Source organism: Rhinolophus sinicus, chromosome X, assembly GCF_036562045.2.
Source record: "Rhinolophus sinicus isolate RSC01 chromosome X, ASM3656204v1, whole genome shotgun sequence".
NCBI lineage: Eukaryota > Metazoa > Chordata > Mammalia > Chiroptera > Rhinolophidae > Rhinolophus > Rhinolophus sinicus.
In genome coordinates, this window is record NC_133768.1 from 108,034,398 (window position 1) to 108,051,945 (window position 17,548).

The 17,548-nt window shown below is 41.7% G+C and overlaps 1 protein-coding gene across 5 annotated transcripts in view; it reads left to right on the forward strand.

Annotated features, from left to right (window-relative positions):
* The window catches only part of AFF2 (ALF transcription elongation factor 2), a 473,113-nt gene extending 455,859 nt beyond the window's left edge, over positions 1-17,254 (forward strand). For 3 of the 5 annotated variants that reach the window (XM_074323510.1, XM_074323509.1, XM_074323508.1), the window contains 5 exons: positions 2,053-2,124; positions 2,472-2,565; positions 4,934-4,986; positions 11,807-11,997; positions 16,732-17,253. In XM_074323510.1, coding sequence (XP_074179611.1) covers positions 2,053-2,124; positions 2,472-2,565; positions 4,934-4,986; positions 11,807-11,997; positions 16,732-16,853 — 532 coding nt within the window. In that variant the 3' untranslated portion in view covers positions 16,854-17,253. Of the gene's footprint in view, positions 1-2,052; positions 2,125-2,471; positions 2,566-4,933; positions 4,987-11,806; positions 11,998-16,731 lie in introns of all 5 variants that reach the window. The other 2 variants (XM_019712671.2, XM_074323511.1) reach the window with 2 other exon arrangements.
* Positions 17,255-17,548: the final 294 nt, after the last annotated feature.

Consider the following 17,548-nt stretch of genomic DNA (forward strand, 5'->3'; position numbering starts at 1 on the left):
TAATTATTTACAAAACATTCTTTCTTTCTAAGCACAGTTTATTTTTGTTTCCTTTTCATCATATGATAGTTTACTCTCCAAAAGAGTATATTTCAGTGGAACCTGGTGAAAATCAATGAAGAATTTATGGGCATTCACTTTCAAGTCAATATTTTTAAACTTGATTTTGAGTTCATTATAGATTCACATGCAGTTGTAAGAAATGATCCAGAAAGTTCCTGTGTAGCCTCACCCAGTCTCCCTCAGTGGTATTGTCTTGCATAATTATAGTACAATATCACGACCAAGACTCAGACATTGATAATCCGTGAACTTTATTTAGATTTCACCAGTTTTACATGAACTCCTTTGTGTGCCCTCTGTGTGTGTGTGTGTATTTTTTTTACACTTACTGTAAAGTGTACGTATAATTCTTCTTTACAAGAGAAATTTCAGTTGGGCATTAAAAGAGCTAAAGCAACTAGGCCTTCTGATCCATTTAAGCAATTGAAGCTCCACTATCAAGTCCTTTCAAAAGTGGCTGCAATTAGAGGATAACTGTAATATGAACATAGTTTTTAGTAGTGTAATATTGTGTTAAAGAGATCTTTTATTACTCTTTCCCCAATAGTATGCTGACTATAGAGAGAGAGAGAACCCCATTTCTTCATTCAAGTAATTATAGTCACTCTGAGCCTTAGGAATCTGCAATGGAAATGTATTTGTGAAAACAAGTGGGGCATTACAAAAACTTGACATTTCAGTGATCCAATTGTCAAAGGCAGACTTATTACATAATAATAATGCCTTTGCTTAACACTGCTACAACAGGAGGGGCCAAGTTCAAGTGCACAGGTCCTTTTGTTGGAAAATGTTCACTCAATAGAACTTGGAAGTAAATGGGAGAGCAGGGGGTTAGAGTATGCTGGGGGAGGTGAGTGTTGGGGGGCAAGCCCGGGGGCCACTGCTGTTCTGGGGACGCTGATAAAATGAGGAGTTCATGGTACAAGCACAGCGTGCTTGCAGGTTCTCCATCACCTTCTCATAAATGAGACCTAGTCCAGGCTGCCTGCACACTTCAACTTCCTTCTGCAACACTGAACTCTGGTACTTATTCCACCACAAGTACCTGTGAAATTGCATTAAAGCTCAGACAATGATTTTAGGCAATGAATTGACGTTCAAGAATCTAAATGCCCAGAATGGAATGTGCTCAACTAGAAGGAAAAAAATAGGAATTACTCAACCTTCGATCACCCCAGTGTGCAAAGTTACAATTAAAGAGAATGGAAAGACAAAATATACAAGCACCATAAATTAAGGGTGCTTAGACCTTCAAATGCTGTGAAATTGACCTTCCTTTGAAAAAGAAAAAACAAAAAAACAAAACCACTTTCTATAGGAATGTATTTCAAACCTGAGCCATTAGAAAAGACCTTTTTAACTGTGTGATTGTGGTTTCCCCATTGCTCACGTCCGACATAGTTGTATATTATTTACCTCATCTGTCAAACTCAATGGAGACTGACATTTGTGTCCACCACACATTGAAAACCAATAATATTTAGCTAGAATGTTCCTAGAAACATTTATACACACAGCAAACCAAGAGTAATTCCACGGTACTGTATTAGAATACAGGCTCCGGATTTAGCGGACTTCTTAGAGCCAACTTCTTTTATATATGTATAAAGTATACATATATAATATATAATATATTTATAGATAATATATATTGTATATGCTATATATACAATATATATATTATATATATATATTTCCATCTTTTTTTAAGTTTTCAAAATTTATTTTTCAATTACCGTTGACATGCAATATTATATTAGTTAGAGGTTTACAAAACACCGTCACTTCAGTGCCATTGTGACACTCTTTTGATTGTCATTTTGTATGTTTTCAAAACAGCATGCCTTTGCCGCATGCCCTAGTCAGTTCTCCCCCAACACCCACAGCAAATGTGGGGCTAACACATTCAGAAGATGGGGATACCAATGACTTTGGGACTTTCTGAAAGGTAAGACAGAGCCCACTTGAGCTTGTCCTTTCTCTTCAAAGGTATGCAATGAGGCTGAAGAACTTTGCAAGCCCCTTGGCTTCGGACGGGGACAAAAAGCTGGCGGTACTATGGTAAGTCTCATGGAGGCCATGAGGAAATGGCTGAAATGTCACAGATGGATTTGAAAACTCCAGATGAACTTAAGCTGCTTAGGCCAGGTCATTATTCTTGTTTTCCATTAAAGTATTAAAGGATAACTAATGGATGTCTTCAGTTGCTGACTAAACATTTGCTCTCCTAATTTATACCCTTATCTAGATGGGATTTTAATGCTGACCCCTTCTCTTTTAATTTTTTTATACTTGTGTTCCTCAATAACTGTAGGAGTATAACTGCAAATATGAATCAGCATTTTTTTTACAGTTTCCAGGTTTCATTAAGCACTGGCATTAACATAATCCTTTCCTTATCACCACAGCTACCGATGTTTATCACTTCTCTACTTACGGATGTTTAAGCTGAAGAAGGACCATGCTATGAAGTACTCCAGATCACTGATGGAATATTTTAAGGTAATCCTTACGTTGTATAATTTATAGGTACTGGGTGACTCAATCACGAATGAGACATGGCAGGCATGTTATTAAATGCCAAGTTTGTTGCTGTCAAAGGCTTAATCGCCCTCATCCCAGCGGACCATGGCTGTCCCATCCCTCCTTTGGGGCTCAGCAGAGAGCTTAGGTTTGATTTGATTCCAGGGAGAGAAGGTACAATAGTTCAATCCCCTGATTATTCTCTGGACTGACCACAATCAGGGAGATGCTACCTTCTTCCCCACCCGGCATGGTGGACCCACATGCCGGGGACACAGCTTGTGTCTGTAGCTATGTCCAGTCTTCTGTTAAATGAGAAGCTAGTCCAGAAATTGCTCAGCAGTGAGAGAAGTCACTGTGGCCATCCTGGGCTCTGGATGGGGTAGGGGTTGGAGACGGCAGACATTCATACCCCACAGAGCCATTTGATCATGAGGAGTCTTGCAGTATAGTGGTTGCACTTGATACATCTGATTGCTTTGATTACCAAAATCAACAAACACGCAAACAACAAATAAATAAATCTGCCATGTACGGAGCTGGAGTTTTTAATTTGCAAGCAGAAAACAAAAGGACAATTCAACCTCAAAATGCAATGCCAAAATTTGGGAATGAGCCTGGATGAAAACTGCAAGCAGCAGCCTGGTGCTAGGCCTGGCCATGGTACCAGATGCCACTGGCTTGAGGGTCAGTGGAGCTTCTGCTGCTTCTGCCCCTCAACAATGGTCATGATAGAATTGAGGAGGCTCAGGGCTCCTGTTGGGCTGATCTCAAAAGAAAAGAACAATTTTTTTTAACTAATTAATTAATTTAACTTACTTATTTGCCAATTGCATGACACTGCTTCACTAAATTGCACCAAAACAGTTTGAAATGAATCAAATCATGACCTTACATCCATCATCCAAACCCAGTGAGTGGCAGTGCGCAGCTGGATGAGGATGCTGGTAAGGATGCTGTTCACCAGGTATTATTCGATGTGACCCTAAGGCTGTAAAGCTAGTGTTCGTGTCGGTGAACAGGGTCAAATGCAACAGCTGCCCATCCCTTCATATGTCTACTGTTCCAACCTGTGCTCTAGAAAGGTAGTTCTTAAACTTGAGAGGGCATCCCCATCCCCTGGAGGGCTCGTGAAACCAGAGTGCTGGGTCCCATCCCCCAGTGTCTGATACTGTAGGTCTGGGATGGGGCCTGAGAATTGGCATTTCTAACAAGTTCCCGGGTAATGCTGATGCCGCTGGTTTTGTGATCACACTTTGAGAGCCACTGCTCTAAAATCTGTGCTCTGGCCTGTCCTGTGTAGCTTTTGGGGCATTACGAAATACCAAACAGATGTTAAATGACTCACTCCCCTGGTAGTGCATTGAGCTTCTTTGAGATTCAAAATGAGTCTGCAGAACGTACCTTACGTGTGAGTTCTCTACATTCCAGAGAAGTGCTGCATTCTCACTGGGCTCCTAAAAGTGCTGACTCACTATAGCACCCCCTTTGCAAAGGGGGCTGGGCAGGAACCCAAGAGGAAGGAGAGGAGCATAACCTGGGCCATGAGGCCAGAGAGGCAGGCCTGAGTCAGGCTCAAGGCCACAGGTGTCCAGACCCTGTGCTACTTGGGCTCCAACGTGGTGAGGTCAATCTAATGAGCTTCATCACTGTCTTACTGTGGTTATGCTTAGTGTCAGGAGTCCCTGCACTCCACAAGTGTTTGGCCATGAAAAAAACAGAAGGCCCACTCTTTAAACCAGTCCATTCTATCAGACGAAAATAACGAATGTTCAGCATTCCATTGCAATGCAGCCGTGGACCAGTTGCATTGCTAAATAGTGAAAACTGTCAGCCATGAGGATTTGCATGTAAAGATAGCGAATCAAGTTGAGTCACAAAAAACAAACCGCAAAAGCACTGCTTGGTCCTGGCACATTTCTGGGATATCAGAAATTACAGCCCACCTTGCATCCCAGGGAAAAGTTTGCAACTGTAGCTAAAGGTTAAGAGCTTGCCTATGCTCTGAAGAGCTTGTTTTGCAGAATAAATTTCAGATGAGGATAATTAAACCACTTCTTGGAGAACTGAAGCTGATTTCACTGGGCCTTTTAGTATATAAGATTTTTCATCAAGTAACTTTCATGGTCCTGATTGGAGCCCACTAATTATCCTAACCAGCTATTTTCATCGAGTGTGTGTTGTGGTGTGCTGATGTGCGCATACATCGGAGCTCTGCTAACGAAACAGGAGGCATCCCAAAATGCTGCAATCAATATTAATGTACTCGAAATCACACTTCCATCTGTTTCTGAATTAATAAAACACAAATAGATGTCCTTATTTCCACCCCCTCTCTCTCTTTCAGCAAAATGCTTCAAAAGTCGCTCAGATACCATCTCCATGGGTAGGCAATGGAAAGTAAGTATCTTATGAAAATTGCTTTTTCAGAAAACAAGTGATTTAATAGACCCCAAGTATTTTGTATGGACAACTCAGAAGTGAAGGTCAATTCTGAGACTACAGTAATTTTTGTACACACAAAATTCTAGTTAGGTTTCAGTTAATGGCAAGACAGAAAAGTTCAACATGATATGATTCCAAATTTCTTTAACTATTTGATCTTGAAGCCAAATTATGGCCATAAAAATATCTTTTAATGAGATGGCCAGCACCATGCCATTTCAAGGAGGTAAAAGTTAACTTCGCTGCTGTGATTTTTCAATGATTCACTCAGTAATGAAAGACCAAAGAAATATTCATTGATATGTGGTAAGGGCTGTTTAATAAAACCAAAGGCACAATAGTGCTGAAAATGGGAAGGCACTTAGTCAGCCAATTATCTGAGCCTTCATGATGATTTTTATATTAATACAAAAATACCCTGACCTAAAATATAAACCCATCTCCTATAATGCTGATTTGAGTCTCCATGACCCCCCACACACACTCTCACGGCCATATTTAGCACTGTATGTGTTTGGGGCAGCTCATTCTTCCAGTCGTAAGGTGGGTGTCAGGAAATGCATTGATCTGGTCCTGATGCTGCCCTTGGCTTCCAAGGTAAGCTAAGTGAGCCCCTTCCTCTGTGTGGGTTTGTTTCTCCATCTCTAAAACGAAAGGGCTGGACCTGATGACTTCTAGTCCCATCTGATGAGCTGTTCCTTCTAAGAGGGTGATTTTAAATCCTAGTTCTGTCTCAGCATCTAGGTGCCTGCACGTACTTGCTTGAGCATTAGTTTCTCCTCTGATCCCAGTACCTCCCTCACCACTCCAAGCCAGGAGTGGGAAGGGAAACTAGATGATTGTGGGCACGTAGTTACGCAAAGTGTTGCTTTTTTTCATTTTTCATCATTTCAAACTCCTTGAGTCTCTGATCAAAACATTTTCTTCGAGAGTAACAAGTCTCCTCTGCCACTTGATAAATATCTGCAAAGCACACTCCCAAAGCAGCGGCATGATGAACTCTCAGATCAGAAAAACATTCAGAGTGAGGGAACGGCTCCATTAAAAACTATGTGCTAACTTAATTACTGTATTAAATGCAAGTACCATTTAAATTGTTGAATGAGGCCTTACTCTTACATTGATGAATAAAAACGAAAGAACAGTTCTCTCTGGAAGTTCAGAAAATAAAAAAAACCATTGAAAGGCCCAGAGAAAGCTATTTTCTCTGAGCACAAAGTAAATCAAGGGCAAGTTCAGGCAATCAACCATTAAAGGTTCACTGAGAACATATATATATATATATATATATATATATATATATATATATATATATATATATATATATATATTCCTAGGCTTGTGGAGTTACATTGAAAGCCTCCTGAAGTGATTTTTTAAGCCGCTTCTGTCTGAAGAAAGCACACTCCTTTGGTAGACCACAGAACTTCTGAATGAGATAACTCAAAACAATCGCCCAGGGGTCACATCCTGTTCATTCTGCAAACACTTTGGCCTATTTCCTTATGAGGGGCTGAGGACACAGCTGAATTCGATGTGATTCCTACACTCCAGAAGCACACAAATCCAGTGGAGGGTGGTGACATATATGAACAAAGTTCTGTGGAAGCCCAAGAGAAAGAGAGCAAGCGAGCAAACTTGGGCCTCCCTAGTTAGGGAGGGTTTCTTGTCTGCAAGTAAAGATGATATTACCTAGTTTCCCCAGTGATTGAGGATAGCTGGCCCCACACAGAGCATCTCAGAGCACCTTTCAGAAGGAGCACCCCCTGACCCTCAGGACTGGGGTAAGAAAGTGCAAAGAAGCAGTTGATAAAAGAAAATTCTGCTTGCTATAGAGCAGGGGTTGGCACACTTTTTCTGTGAAGGGCTAGAGTGTACATATTTTGGAATTTGCTGGCCAACAGGCAGAACTGAGGTTATTATATAGAGAGAATATAAGAGAGAAAATAAATTTCTGCAAAAACTGACTGATGAAATTCAAAATATCATAACAGTGAAGCACAATTTTTACGTTATAGGTCTACTAAGGAGAAGAATGGAATTTTTTAAAAAGATAACATTTTGCTTCATTGAGGCTCAAAGTTGGTGTTCCCCTCTCATCAAATCGATTGCAAATGATCATTCTTTTCAAAGCATTGTAGCTCATAGGCCTTACAGAAACAGGTAGTGGGCCAGATTTTCCGACCCCTGATGCAGAGTCATGAAAGCCACGTAGTAGGCCGTTTAAAGGGCTGGGCAGCAATTTCAAATGTCACACAGAGAGAATAAAGAGGACTAGGCAGGCTATGTAATTGTGAAAGAAGGAGGCCATTGGAGGCCTTTAGAGGAGCTGTTTCAGTAGACAGGTAGATGTGATGCACATTAAAAGGGTTAGAAGAGAAGGGATATGTCCCCTTCTTTGAGACATTGGCCAGTAAAAGGATTATGAGGGAAGGACGGTGCCTCTGTGGACACACATGAGCTATCTATGAGCCTGGAGACAGCAGTGGAAATTGTCTGATATGCACATAATGGTGAGGGTGGAGGTGGACAGCCACGTCAAGTAAAATCTTTAGTAGAGTGGAGGGGTAAGACTTGGAGGGAACATGGTGGAATGGAAGGGAAGTGGACTTTGGAAGAAAACAGACCTGCTTTCTAATCCTGGCTCTTCAACTAACTTGCTGTGTTGCCCTGAGAAAGGAGCTGAACTTCTCTGAGCCCTTTTGTCATCTCTGAAACAGTGGTGGCAGAAAGTCACCCACAGAGTTGCCCTGAGACTTAGAGATACTACTATTAGTGAAGCCCAGAGCACCGTGCTTGGCACACAGTAACTTGAACAAATGGTGGCTGCTGCCATTGCCACGGTTTTTATGGTCATTGTTACCTTTGTGAGTTGGAAAACATGAATGATCCCGGCCCTAGAATCCCCACAGCTGTTGGTCTGTTACCACAGATTGCCAGAAATTAATGGATTCTGCTCCCTTAGTAGACTATTGGCTCTTTCCAATAAGGGGCCATTCATTCTTTCATTCACCAAATATTGTGTGCCTGCTATGTATGAGACAGCCACCAAGCCCTTTACACATTCCTCCTGCTTGTACTATACCTGTTCTTCACCAGGGCACGTTCTATGTAATGGATACTCATAAGGAATGGAGGGATGGCTGGAAGGCAATTTGTTCATTTATTTAACTGGCATTCATTTAGTACACAAGGTGTGCACCTGGCATTGTTCTAGATACTAGGATGTAGCACTGGATAAAGAGAAATAGACAAAAATGCCCAAACAAAAAAACAAAACAGAATCATAGATACAGAGAACAAACTAATGGTTACCAGAGGGGAGGGACTTTGGAGGGCTGGGTAGAAAAGGTGAAGGGATTAAGAAATACAAATTGTTAGTTGCAAAATGTTTACAAGGATGTAAAGTACAGCATAGACAATATTGTCAATAATGTTGCAAGAACTATTATAGTGCCAGGTGGTACTAGACTAATTGGGGGGGTCACTGCATAAATTATATAAATGTCTAACCTCTATGCTGTACACCTGAAACTAATATAAAATAATATTGAATGTCAACGGTAACTGAAAAAATATGTAACTGAAAAATTCCCTGCCCTTGTCCAAGTCACATCCTGTTGGAGGAGAAAGACATTACAAAATATGTGTTATGCTAAATGAGGATAAATATCTAAGAGAAAATCGAAAGAAGGAAGCGGGTACAAAGGGCTGCTGGGGATGGGGCAGGGAGCAGTGGAACAATGTGGAATAGGGACATTCGAGGAGGACAAAGGGAGAGCGAGCCCTACAGTTACCTGGAATTCATACAAGCAGAAGGACAGCAACCACCTCGGAAGTGGGTACACGCCTGCTGAGTCCAAGGAACAGCAAGGGGGTGAGTGTGGCTGAGAGCTGAGAGGATGGTAGGTTGGACCAGGATGGTAATGGTGGAAGTGGTGGGAAGCTTGTGCTTGTTTGCGCATGCTCATTTGCATGTGCCACAGACATGTAAAGAAAAGGACAAGATCTTCAAATAGAACCACAGAAAGAATACAGGACGAGGAACCCCAAGCAGTGGGGAGAGCCAAGTTGGAGTTGGAGGCACACTGAGATGAGTGCTTTCAGCTAGAGTCACGATTTCTTAGGCAGGTTTTCACTTTGTCCATTTCATTGGTACAATGTGCTGTGCAGACGTGCTCATCAGAAGGTCAGCTCATGGAGCCTCATGTGAGATCAGTAATGACCAAAAGCAAAGCCTAGCTCTCCTTGAGTCCATTACTTCGAAGAAAGGAAGTAGGAAGTGGAAGGCAAAGAAAGCTCCTCAATAGCACTGCAGTGTTGTAAACTGAAAAGGCCTTTTCAAGATGTACAAGGTCAACAGAGGTGATTTGTTTTCCCCTTGTGACTTCTGGACACAATTGGAAATGATTGACTCCAACCTTTTCTTCCAGTTGAGGAAAGGCCCAGCGAGGGGATGACACTTGCTCAGGAGCACACAGCAATTTATGACAGGGCTAGGGCTGAAATCCAGGTCTCCTGGGATTCCAGTACTTCTTTCCCAACACCACACACTCCCCCTTTCAACATGTGCGACACCTGACAGCTTCACAGTTTTCTCTAGAAATTACAAATGAGTACATATTCCGTTCTTGCCTTAAATTGACATTTGAAAATTAATGACCAACACTGGGGGAAATGCTAGAAAATAGCATCTGTAACCTGCCGTGACAAAGAAATCCAGCATTCTCTGCTTTGTGTGTGTGTGTCATTAGCTCACCCTCTGTACCTAGGTCCCTTAGCTTGGGCAGCTCCCCATGGCACCCCTGACTTGAGAATAAATCTTTCTATCAGGAAGTAGCAAACCAAACAAATACATTTATAGACACAGAGGACATATTGATGGTTGCCAGCTGGGAGGGGTTTTGGGGAGCTGGGTGAGAAAGGAAGGGATTAAGAAGTACAAATTGGTTGTTACATAGTAGTCATGGGGATGTAGGGTACAGCATAAGGAATATAATCGATTATATTATAATAATTATGTATGGTGTCGATGGGTACTGGATTTGTTAGGGTGATAGATGACAGAGGGAGGGGGACAGAGTGAAAAAGGTGAAGAGATTAAGAAGTACAAATTGGCAGTTGCAAAATAGTCATGGGGATGTAAAGTACAGCATAGGAATATAGTCAATAATATGGTAATAATTATGCGTGGTGTCAGATGGGTTCTAGAGTCATCGGGGTGAAAACCTTCGTAAGTCATGTAAATATCTAACCATTATGTTGCACACCTGAAGCTAATATAATCTGTCAACTGTAATTGAAAAATAAAACAATTATTTTTTTAAAAAATATATCAAAAACACAAAAACAATTATAAAAAACAAAGCAAAACAAAAAAAATATATCAAAACAGCTCAGAAATTACAAACCTCTATACCCTCTTACACCAGACAAGTGCAAAGCAAGTGTGAGGATCCACTTTCCCCCTCATACCAGAACATGCCAGAAGGTACATAGTCTATTTGCAGAAATGGACCAAAGCTATCCTGTAGCTATAGGCACAGCGTGTGTGAGTCTTGAGGCAAGTATATGAGTTTCAATTGCTCCCAGATTGGGTCAGCAGCACTTGGACATTTTGGGACATTGTGATGGCGGTACCCCCAGATCCTCTGCATGGGCTGCCTGGGGTATGTCCGTTCTATGAGCAGGCTTAGTTCTGAAGAACACAGGGCACCCTGGAAATCTAGAGTTGCCAAAAGCAACAGCTGGGAAAGGCGATGAGGAGTGAGACAGGGTTCCTTGATGGTGTGTGGGGGTGCATTTGGAGGAATGAAGAGGAGATTCCTTCAAACATGCAGACTTAGGGAGTCCCAAATACAGCTTCCCCCTGTTTGTTTTACTCCCCGTCCCCCAAATGTTCAATCATAATAAAGTGGTGCATTTTCCTGGGCAGCTGTTCACAGTCTGAGTGAAGGAGGATAGAGAGGCTGGCTAGGGGTGCACACAGACCTTGCTCATGAGCGCAGGAAGCCACCCATGCCTTCAGGAGTGACCTAAGTCCAGGCCCTCCACGCTATGTGCAGCCAGCAGGTGACTCTTTGTTGCTGACACTAAACAATGAAACAAAAATTTATCTGCGAACATTGCTACTCCCCAAAGTAGGAATGCTAAAGACATCTCTTTCTAAACCAGCATACAGGTGCACAGTGAGCAATTAACAGCTATCCCTGTAGCATGACTTAAAGCATCCTAAAGAGATCTTCCAGCATCCCTAATACTGCTCCTTGGGGAGAAGGGGGGAGTTTTAAGAATCGCACTTTGCTCATTGTGGTGAGTGAATTTGGAATGACTCGTCCTTGGGTTTCCATAGAATGCTTTGATAATAGACCAGTATCGCACATCAAGATTTTCTAAATGCCAACAGCCGTCCTGGCAGCAGGTGGAGAAATCATCATAGTTGTTGTATGTATTCAAAGGAAGAACTACGGTCATGGGTAGAGTTAATGCCAGAGAAAGACTCACCCAGCTCCTTCAGAGGAGACAGGAATGGTCCATGCTGGGGCCTCTGCAGAAACTTACCATGCTGATAAAAGTTATCGGATGTCCTTTGATAAGAGTCGGTGGGAGGTGGGAACAAGCTCCACTCCACTTGGGCTTCATATATGTTCACCACGCCAAACCTCACTGTGACAAATGGTGTTCTCATGAGGTCCCAGTGTGATGCGGGAGGTCTCAAACCCTCCGTCACTCTTCCCAAGCAGCCTCACAAGACCTGTCTCTTCCCATTCCCCAGGAACACTCCATCCCCAATGTGTCTCAACAACGTCTCTCCCATCAACGCCATGGGGAACTGTAACAACGGCCCTGTCACCATCCCCCAGCGCATTCACCACATGGCTGCCAGCCACGTCAACATCACTAGCAACGTGTTACGGGGCTACGAACACTGGGACATGGCCGACAAACTGACAAGAGAGAACAAAGGTATGCTCACAGGCTAGGGTGGAGTCAACTGTACTTCGAAGGACTTGACTTTTCCATGGTCACCTTATCTTTGTCTCTCTAATGTCCAAAGCTTAGATGAGAGAAGAGGGGGTTAACTCTGGGCTGACCCAGTGACCAGTTTTTGCTGAGAGAATGGTAAAAACCTGGGACTTCATTCTCTTCCACAGCTTACACTAATCTGAACTGTGATGTGTCGGCAAATGCCTGTTTCAGATTCTCACTCCATGGTAAGGATCGATACAGAGAAACAGAGGCAAAGGAAAAGAATGATTTGCAAATTAATTAAGATCCCATTGGCTTCTGTTGTCAACTTTCTTTTTTTTTTTTTTTTTTTTTTTGAGAGGTGAGGTTGAACTAAGGCCTTCTACCTTCATTATAACCGTCAACTCCACAGGGTACATGATAATGTGGTTTGAATTCAGGAGCAAAGGCCAAAGCTCAGCTAGTGTTTTTAATACAATGACAGCTGGGATGAAGGATCGGGGACCTGTTCATGGTAACAGTTGAGGTTTGCTACAAAACAAATGCAAGAAGAGTGAATCAGTGGTCTTAGGTGACTCATGCTGCCATCTGTGACCCTAGCTGTCACATAGGTTTACAATGAAGTCTCACTATCCTAGTGAAGGTGGAAAGTAAAAATAAACTGTACTTTTGTCCTGGCCATTTATTTGACTTGGCTGATTCTGGCCTGGGGCGGGGAGGCCCCACTCCAATCAGGGTGGGGACAGATGTGGGCCTGTCAGAATCAGGCAGCAAAGAGGTGACCAGCAATTTGGAGCAGTAGAACTGTCTGGTGAGGAACAGGGACGCATTAGCATCCCACACGGTCTGCTGGCTGCTGCTGGGTAAGTTGCATAGAGTAGGCCAAGCAGAGGTAGGGCTTTCCTGGAATCAGGCTGAGGCTGCGGGCCACCTAGATGCAGATGGAAGTTCCCTTGGGTTTGATCCCAAAGGACTTACTGTGCCTTCTAGCCCAATTCTTCTCCCAAGCCCAGCCACAGTCCTCACAGCCCAGGTAGCTCTCCTTTCCTTTCCGCTGTGGTCCCAGGATTCCAGCCTGCTTCTCTTCTCTCTGAAAAGCTGCTGCTCTAGTCTCTGGGGTGGTTTTCTCCAGTGTCTGATTATGGAGGGAGGCACAGACTTCCCACCTTCCTCCTCACCGTACCTTTCCAACTGCATTGCTGAGTGTGTGGAGACAGTCCCAGTGGGGTGGGAAGGGTGCACATTTTGAAGCCTGATCATCTAAGTTGTAATCTTGCCTGGATCGTGCCCTGGCTGGGTGACCTCAGGGAACTTACGTAAATCCGTGAGCTACTTCCTAGCTTCCCTCTCTGTAATGGAAATAAGAAGGACAAGGAGAAGGAGAAGAAAGAAGAAGATGAAACTACTCTGAAGGATGATAGAGATGGGTTGAATGAAATAACATGTAAAGCACCTAGCACAAAATAATCAGGTGCAAGTAGAAATTCTACAGATATTTATTCTCTTTCCTTGCTCCATATGATTACATATCTCCATAATGCAAAGATTCTGTGGCTGTCAGAGCACATTCCATAATTTGAAACTCCAACCCTCAACCCAGCTATAAATTTGCACTGATTTCTGGGATTATTCATAAATATTGGTTACATGAGTTTGTGCGGTAATTTCTATATGCTAGGAACTACATTATTTGCTTTATCATTTGCTGTCTCATTTATCCCATGTCGTAAATGAAGAAACTGAGGCTCAGTGAGGTTAAGAAACTTACCCATGATATCACAGCTCTTAGTGTTGGAAGCAGGAATTGAATCTAAAACTGTCCAATTCCGGAATCTGAACTCTTAACATGGGCTGCACTGCCCATCTACACAGCGATACCATATTTCCCTGAAAATAAGCCCTAGCCGGAAAATCAGCTCTAATATGTCTTTTGGAGCAAAAATTAATATAAGACCCGGGCTTATTTTACTACAATATAAGACCGGGTCTTATCTAACATAATATGATATAAGACTGGGTCTTATATTAATTTTTGCTCCAAAAGACGCATTAGAGCTGATTGTCCAGCTAGGTCTTATTTTTGGGGAAACACGGTATGAATAATGGGTCCTCAGAGACCTTCAGTCAGCCCCTGCTCTCAGTTACCTGAGTCATGGGCAATTCTTAATTTGTCGAATTTTCTAGGCTTCTGGAAATCCAAACAACTGATCTAGATAAACAGGCCCACCCAAAGGTTCTAGAACAGCAAGCGAAGGCACACACATCTTAAGACTTGCCTAGCTCGTCTGCCTTCACCACTATCTTATTTTGTATTGGTAACTGGAGGGCAGCTCAATATTTATGGATTTCCTTCATAATTGCATCCACTTTCAAAATCCGTTGAAGTAATTTCTTCTAAATTAACCGCAGAACTTCCCCGGAGCAATGTGGTGGTTATGCTGATGTTCAAGTAAGATGGTGCTAAGCTTGTCTTTTTTTTTTAATATATATTTTATTAAATTTATTGGGGTGACAATTGTTAGTAAAATTACATAGATTTCAGGTGTACAATTCTGTATTACATCATCTATAAATCCCATTGTGTGTTCACTTGAAGAGACATTTCTCCAAAGAGGACATACAAATGGCAAATAGACATATGAAAAAATGCTCAACATCGCTAAGCTTGTCTTTAGCACAGTGTTTCAAGGAGTTGTTAAATTTCCTCCCTAACATTGAATCAAAACGACTCTGTCACTCTACCAGCAGAAGAAAATGTATCCTGGGAATGTTGTCATTGCTGTCATTGCAGACTGGGGAGAGGGCCTAGTTTGGAATCTTCTGTTTGCTCCCTTGAGTTTCACACACTTGTCATTTCTGAACTGCTTGAGAGTTGGGGATGCTTCCCACATCTGACTTGGCCACATTCCGATGGGACAACTGAGGAGATTCCCTTTGAATTGGTATCCCACCGCATCCCACTGGAGACAACCGTGTATTTCTACCTTTTCCCACCCAATTCTGCAATGGAAATTCTCCACTTCCGCCCCATGTCCTCCTACCCATATAGGGGCAGATGGCTTATTGCAGAAAATGCGGATGCTAAAATGGGCCAACGGGGCTGATGCTGTTCTCTGGCCTTTGGTCTAGAAGCCCTGTTCCCCACCTCCCCAGCTGCTTCCTTGAAGCAGTTATTAAAACGGTGACCTGGATAGCTAGTTAAGAATGCCACAGTGGGCTTTGTATAGAATACCCAGGGGACATCCTGGCTCCCATGCAGCTCACATTCATTCAACAATGACTAGGTCCTTTCACAGTTCCCTTACTATTATATTACATAAGAAACTATTTTAGATGCCAAAAATGATTTACACCTTTATCAGCAGAAATGACTTTTATTGCATAGTACAAGTTAAAAAGTGCCACATAATCAAATGAAGTTGATATCTACAGCAGGAGCCCATATGTGAGACATAACATGTAGAATATGTGACATACCATCTGCTAGGCAATCAAGCTCATGGAACCCATGCATGGAATTTGCTTTCCAAGAAGGCAAGAGAGCATCCTGATCACTTTCAGGTAGTCTCCAGCCTCCCTCCAGATCCCTCACCCTCAACCGGCATGGGCGTGATTTCCTCTTGGCTGAGGCTGCCTCCTCTGTCAGGAGCTGATAAAAGAGATGACTGGGAGCCCTCTCATAACCGAGATCAGTGCAGCACTAGACAAATCAATTCAGATGTGGAAAGGGGAAGCCTAGCTAGTTTGTAGACATCATATAGTCTTTCCCACATCCCCCCACCGCACCCCAAAGCAGAGCTTGGGCATTCTTGCCATCCATGTCCTGGTGGGTGGGGGCAGTTGTTATGTGACACATACTTGCAGGTCTTGTTTCTTCCCTGAAGGAAATAAGGCTTGGCAATAAGGCTTACCAAATTAGATGTCTCCTAGACATGTATTTGGCCTTAGATGCTGACAGCTATCATTGCTGTCCAAGTTCACTGGCTATGTCTGTATTGTGCCAAGAAAAATCAGTAAACCCAGTTCATTTACACAAAAGAAAAAGAGAATACTTTCAATTCGATAACACACAGAATGACAAACAGCTTGATATCTTATAGACCATGGTTCCTTACTGTTTTTTGTATAAGGGTCCTTTTCTAAATATAAATTTATAATATGTAAAAATATAAATTTAATATGTAATATAAAAATATATTTAAATGCACTTTATGTGTATACATCATTTATGTATATGTAAATATATATTATGTAAACATCTAAAATATAGACAAATATATTTTTATTTTTAATATATACATATTGTGACGTATGTGCATATGTGTGTGTGTATGTGTGTGTGTGTGTGTGTGTGTGCATATCTCACAAACCCCCACAGTACTGGAATGTACTTGTAGAATCACAGTCTGAAAATATATATAGTGATTTGAAAAAATTTACTATGAATTAATAGATTTAAATGAATTTGTGTTGTATTAATCACAATAACACAAACATTATGCTTCAGAGCTTTTGGAGCTAACTGAAGATTAAAATAATAGTGCTTGGTGTACATATGGAGTTTGGGTTTTCTAATAGGTGATCCATAAATTTTTGTTGAATGAAAGAGCAATGAATAACTTTTCCAATTTCTGCATGATTGTGTTGTTGCGTGAAGGCAACTTAAGCAATTTGGTGTATATTTTCATGATATCATTTAAAGACCTCACCAAGGTATGCTCTGATTTTCAGAATTCTTTGGCGATCTGGACACATTGATGGGGCCCCTGACGCAGCACAGCAGCATGACCAACCTTGTCCGCTACGTTCGCCAGGGACTGTGTTGGCTACGCATCGATGCCCATTTGTTGTAGTGGGTGCTTCCCCATCGCCAGCATTACCATCCATCACTCTACCTCTACCAGAGCACCGATGGTCACTGGTGGAACTCCACTCATTTGGGAAAGTTTTCTTGGATTATGTTTGTTTTTATGCTTCTTTTGATATCTGTGGAAAAAAAAAAGCATTGTAAGTGGACACTACAACTTGAGAACAGTGTATGTTTTATTACTTAGTCATTTTTTAGTATTTTATATGCATTTCTTAGATCCCACCATCCTTTTGTGCTTGATGAAATGACAGTATTCTTTTAAGTCCTTACAGCATTGTTTTAAGTTCACACAACCCAAAACAAAGAATGGAATGCACTTGTGACAGTAACAGGTTCCTGAGAAATGAAACCATATATATATATATATACATATATATATATATATATATATATATATATATATATATATATATATACATACATATATATATATATATATCCTGCAAAGATTCAAATTTTCAGCAATAGCCATTCCCCAAACTGTACTCTTATGTCCAGAAAAAAACGTATTTCACAATCTGTTGTTAAACTTTTGTGGTTCCCACAGACTCAATCTTCAGGTGAGGATTTTCATTGTCAAAACCCACTGGTTAGATGTTGTAGCAACATCATTAAATCAAGAGTATTAAGAAAATAAATGAACATAGCAATGCCTCTCTTAAAACGATACTATGGCAC